Here is a 6,299-nt window from a genome sequence, read left to right as displayed (position 1 = left end):
CAAAAAAACAATGCTAACCTAACAACACGGGTATAATATTTAATTTTATTTACTTTATTTAAATTTCTGTTTAATAAATAGTTTCTATATAAAACGATCCATATATTGAGACAAGTCACAATTTTTCTTTACATCTGGAATCTCTAAAGAGCTGGTTCCGAATCCCCTGACTTTACTATTAAAAAAATATCACTAAACAGAAAAAGAAGAACTTACAGCTAAATACCTTATTAATAAAGTTTGTTACTTATATCGAAATCCTATATATGCACAAACTCGCACTCATAAATCCGGTATTACGAGTGTGATATATTTGATATCGAGGTAATTATCAGAAAAAATTAAACGAGGGATCAGCAGAGGTCACAATGTCTTGAAGAACTTTTTTATCGGTTATCATCGTATATGTGAAAATAAAAAGTGTTACTTAGGGCTAAATGCTACAGGCTCTGAGTAATTAACGTAAGTGGGAATGTACTACGTAGAAGTATCAGTCAGTAATGCCAATATGGGGCTTTTCCTCCCAAGTTTGGAAGGAATCAGGACGTCCAGGGGTTTTTAAGTCTCGTGTCTGTCGAACACAACCAACGATCTAACTATATTTCAGATAATAATTAGAAGCGCAAACCAAATGTTTTTCCCTCACTCATAAATTGAATTAATAATGTCCAAAAGGTCGACTACGCTTAAATTCTTTATAGGTAACATAAGTCACTTACATTTAAGAACCCAAAACTAAGTCAATTTAGTTTTTTGTTAGTCTAGCGTCGCATCTCACTACCCCTATTGTTAGTTATACGCTCGAGTTTTGAACGATTATAGCCATAAAGTTTCATATGACATATAGTATTCGAATATCCCTACAGCAGACCCGCCACCGAACTTTCCTCGTGGCTATAACTTATACTCCAAGCTACAAATAAGTAAAAAAAATTGTATGAAAAGGAAAGACGGTTATTAGGTCATTATATGTGTAAAATGACCCCCCCCCCCCCCCAAAAAACAGATATTTTAGAATACTTTAATGTATGTTTAATTCATTCGAAATAAACTCTCAAAGTGTACAACATTTGAAATCCTAAAGGGGAAAGTTCTAGGGAAATACCTCTCACTATTCCCAGCGAATTTATACGTTCAAGTTGACACGCACAGATGATATTAAAAAACAAAAATAATCACGTAGCATTGTACCTAATCTTTTTTGTTAAATAAAATAACAATGAAACACTAAGATATTATGGGGCGAAAACATCTCAGTCAGTTCGACCAAACCATAATAAAATATGATTCAATTCCGCAATTTTTTTGAACTTCCTACTCCGCCAATAGCGACCTAAATAACATCGTTGCCATACATTAAAACCAGACAATCGATTAGAAGTTCATAGATTTAAGAAGTTTAAACACATATGTTCTAATAAATGCTTTATCGTAACTGATAAGTATGTTGGGGTCAGGCCGAGCTCGCAGCCATCTTGTTCAGTGACTTATTCGTCGCCAGATCTCTTAGTCGTCTCATTGACCTCTCGATTTGTTCTTATATTCTAGTACTTTGTTGCGATTTCATGGTACTGTATAGCAGTGTGGATTTGGATACATCTTCCATTCCCTATCACGGCCCTAAAATAGGCCATATTGCCACATCGGGCTCAGAGATACGGAATATATATTTTAAAGTGTGCAAAGGTAAGATATACTTAACAGTGTTCATTGCCTTTGTTCTCTGACCTAATTTAATTAAAATTCGAATAAACATTACTTTATATTAATTATAATCTAAATGTCTATTATTAATAATGATCTAAAATCATTTATTTGTATAAGTTTTGCTAAATGGTTAGTCTCTCATTCATTACAGTAGCGCCTGATCAATTATAGAATCAATTACTTAAATATACATTTTGCCTGATAATAGATGATATAACGTGATGAAAATTTCCAGCTTGTGAACTGATGGCGTCAATTCCACCATCTGCATTCTCTGCTGCCCGAATTAGGGAAACACAACGCGATATGAAGGTATCAAACATTAAGAAAGGCGGTGAACCAACGAAGTTCTATCATACAAAATGTAAGTTGGATCGGAAATAGAAGTAGGTGGGATAAAATCAAAATTCGTTTTGTGAAGTGGCCTCAAAAACGCAGTATTTTTTGCTTATACAGCTTTTTGTCGTAGTTCTGCGCTGTGTCCCTTTATGGGAAAGATGTGAATATTTTTTTAGGGCTTATTCCGAGGGCGACCTCTTGTAACCTGTACACATTGAGAGAAAACACTTTTTTACCGGATTGAAGCTATATATTTAAAATTATGTAAAATAATTGTAAGTTTATAAAAATACATAGCTACAATCCGGTAAAAAGGGTTTTCTTTCAATACCAAGTTTACACAAGTAGTTGTGAAAAATCCAAAATTATTTAAAACAACTTGCCTACCGAGAGATCCAACACAGCTGTGGTTGGCCTGCAAATTGTTACGCCATAGCAAACTTTAATCAGTTTCTCAGAAGTTTTTATAGTTTTAAATATATATAATTTTTAAAGGAAAGTTTCCTTTAAATGTGGAAGAGTTTTTAGACCATAAGTTTTGACAACAATTATAAATGTCTGAACTGTTCTTTATTATGAGCATTATATTATAGCATGACTTTTTTATATTATTGTTAGATTTTTTTATTCTACTATACATGCCACCAGAGGCTAAAGGCTGGCTCAGAAGCCCAAATCACCAAAACTACAGATTTTAATTTGAAATATGAACTATTCCCTAAATAACATCATCTTATAATATCCTGATAATCTCGATAAGACTTTTCGTTTCTGATAAATTTTGCGGATAAACATACAATATTAACGAGGTTACCAGTGGCGTAACAATAGGGTGGCAGGGCTGGAAAACCTCCACGGCCCCGCGACACAAACCGCGTGCTCAAAAAATTGTTTTTTTTTTATTGTAACTGTATCCGGGTTTTACTCACGTTTCCAACACCGAAAATCTAGGGAATAGATGATGAATGCATTGAGATATTATGTTCTATGGAGGAATGCAATACGCATTGGGGCTACAGACCATTGCCTCTCGCCTTAGAGAGGAGTTATTATTGTGGTATTAGTGGGACATATACAACGTGTAATTGAGTATGTTACAATCTCGAAGTTTATTAAAATTAAACTGAGTACAACGTGACGATTTTTACTGAAAGGCGCCTCATCAAAAGAAATTGCCACCTTAGTTATTTATATTATACAAGTCCTTTGGCTTAATAGTATTGCATATTTAAACTAAAAAGAAAATAAATCATATGAACATGCCTCCAATATCGGAATTTATTTATAAAAACATCGTTGCAGAAACATAATAATAATAATAATACAATTGACATAATTAAATGAAAAGGAGGGCAACTGGCGGCCTTATCGCTTTCAAACGATCTTTTCCACCTGCTTAGTGCTTACACAATTATCCAGAATGTCTGGGTTTAATTTGAGTCATACTAAAAGTTAAAGTTAAAAAATATTAACATTTGCAATGTCAATCAGTGAATGAGAGATTTACCACTAGATACAGACCACGAGATGCACTATCTATATATAAAAATAATTGGTAAAATACCTATAGAATTTGCTTTACCCCATACATTTACGATTTATCTAGCAGTTTCCTTTTTTTATGTAATAGGAGGCAAAATGGCAGGATGCTCACCTGATAATAAGTGATACCGCCCATGAACACTCGCAAGTGCGATGTCGGCCTTTCAAAGAATTGGTACGGTTTCTTGAAGGACCCTAAGTCGAATTGGTTCGGAAATGCGTGCAGCTGGTTCCACATAGCGGTGGTGCGCGGCAAAAACTGCCTTAAAAAACGTTTAGTTGTAGAACTCCGGACGTCGAGGTAAAACGAATAGTATTTAGTATTCTGCCTTGACGTCCGATAATGAAACTCAGCTGCAGGTATTAGCTTCTTTCTATCGCTTGCTTCTGCTCTGCTACGAAATATTTTCGTTACCCAACTACGCTGTAGCCAAAGGTTTGTGATAATAGTTAAAATAACCCATGCATGTTGCAGTGATGGAACTCACACCGCTGAAGTACAACAGCAAATTGATGAACAGTATTTGGGGATTTTACAACCGCTACTCACCACATAATGTTAAGAAAATAAACGATGCTTCAACTTTCAATGGGGAATTGCAGCAGTAAGTATTTTCTTTAAATTAATAAGAAAAAAATATAGAGCTTTAATATCATTCTTCATACATTGAAAGAAAAACTCTTATGTATATTTTTAATTCATTTGTTTTAATAAAAAAAAAGCCTTTAATTCAGATATATTTAAACACGTTTCTATTTCAATCTTCATTTAGAGTATGTGGTCTTTTTTGTCAAAGGCCTCCTCCAAATCCTCCGCCATCCCTGTCTGCACTGTCTCTCTGCTATGCTGTTTTCTAACTTGGTGTATCCACCTTCTAAGTTCCTCCCTATTTTGTTTGCTGTACCTTGGGCACCAGAATAGTTTTTTTGATTCGCTTTTCAGTTCCCCTTGCCATGTGCTCATTTCCACTATAGTTTATTTATTTGTATTGTAACATATGTTACCTTAGCTGCTTTTCTTAAAACTGTATTCTTTACTTTAAAGAATTTAGATAATATTTAATCTAAATTACGATATGTTAAATTTGAAACCACTGTGGTTTGTATTAATGTAACCATAGCAGACTTGTTAAGGAGCGTGTCAAATTCATATAAAAATAGTCAACTTATGATGTAAATCGTAAAACATAAATAGACGCCGAGTGCTTTGTATATCTATATCTTTAGATTCCGTGACAGTCAAGCACTATTTAATATTTAGCAACAAAAACTATACGTGATCTACAATTTAACGAATGAACGAAACGAAACTAACGAATTAATGAAAACCTCTTTGAATAGTGAAACCGAGTCTTGTGTTGCAATCAGATGTAATTTAAGTCTAAACTTAAACCTGATAAGTAGGTACAGCAAGTTACGGTACACAATACGGATCATTGAACTGGTAACCTGTATTTACAAATAAAAACACAGTTCTCAGTTAGGGTGTTACCACACTTATCGATCGATAGTCGATGGATGAGTTGACGTCGATCGAGCTTGCAATGTTATTTGCAGAATGTATGTATCTTTGGCTTTAAAAAACTGTCGCCATCAGATTGTTCTGCATTTGTGTCTCCGTAATAATAGCACGAGCAAAATCGTACTGGACAACAACAACGCGTCCACTTGTGAATAAATTTCGAAAGAATCTGATGGAATATAACCAGGGTCAATCGACTTACGTCAACCGGCAATCGATCGATTGGTTTGTCGACCGTTATCCGTCGATAAGCTACCAAACCAACAAATCGATCAACGTCGACGATCAATCGATTGGTGTGTTAACACCCTAAGGAGACTGGCTTTAAAGATTTAAAACAAACATAGCTCAAACGTCTGTTAAGCACTAAACCCTTAAAAGATCTAGACTAATATAATACATAGGCGTCGAAAATATTGATGGGTTTGTTATTTCAGATCTGCTGGCAATTCCACAAACAAAAACGATGCAATGCTTTCATTGCCAACTAAGCTGGACAATGTATGGGCCACAATTTCCCAGTAATATTTATATGGTCTCCAAAGTCTTCAAAATATCTCATTACTTAGTATCCTAATTATTTACTACATGAAATGCAAATAAAGATTTTATCTGTAGAACTTTATTTGGAGTTTTTAAACCACACATTCTGCCAGTCACTGTGGACATTTATGGCAGACCTTTTTCTAAGACAAAGTTACTGACTTGATTTTAATTTCAAACAATCAGTATATATAAAACACGTGTGTGTACTATGTACACGCGTAAGAAGTTATACTACATTGGCGTAACAAGATTAAAATCGTTTTAAAAAAAATATTCTATTTTTGTAGAAAAAATGTCACTAACAATAGAAAAAACTAAACTGATTGTCGACTATAGCTAACTTCAGAGTGTCTGTATTTGGGTTCGGCGTATCGTAAAAATTTTACTCTGATTATTTTTCCCTAACTCGCCAAAATAAGTTTCAAAAACTGTATGTTACTTCATAAAGCATTTTCAAGATCAGTTTCAGAGTTTTGAGTTTATGTGTAATGACACATAAATAAAAAAATGTGTTTATTCATTTTAAATACATATGCATTACAATGTGTAAGATTTGGGAACCCTTCTAAGTAAAATACCTGTGTCAGGGTTTCCAGCTCTTTCATAACAAACTTAATTATACATTCCTTAAAATATATTTATA

General features: G+C 33.9%; 1 protein-coding gene across 1 annotated transcript; it reads left to right on the top strand.

The window, feature by feature from the left end:
- The first annotated feature begins 1,473 nt into the window (after positions 1 to 1,473).
- Positions 1,474 to 5,735, top strand: LOC123713792. The gene is made up of 4 exons (XM_045667646.1): positions 1,474 to 1,686; positions 1,943 to 2,071; positions 4,064 to 4,193; positions 5,548 to 5,735. Exons 1-4 carry the CDS (start codon positions 1,566 to 1,568, stop codon positions 5,633 to 5,635), a joined length of 468 nt encoding a protein of 155 aa, XP_045523602.1. The 5' UTR covers positions 1,474 to 1,565; the 3' UTR covers positions 5,636 to 5,735.
- The last annotated feature ends 564 nt before the right edge of the window (positions 5,736 to 6,299 follow it).

This window comes from Pieris brassicae, chromosome 8 (assembly GCF_905147105.1).
Source record: "Pieris brassicae chromosome 8, ilPieBrab1.1, whole genome shotgun sequence".
Taxonomy (NCBI): Eukaryota; Metazoa; Arthropoda; class Insecta; order Lepidoptera; family Pieridae; genus Pieris; species Pieris brassicae.
This window is presented reverse-complemented; position numbering and strand designations above follow the sequence as displayed.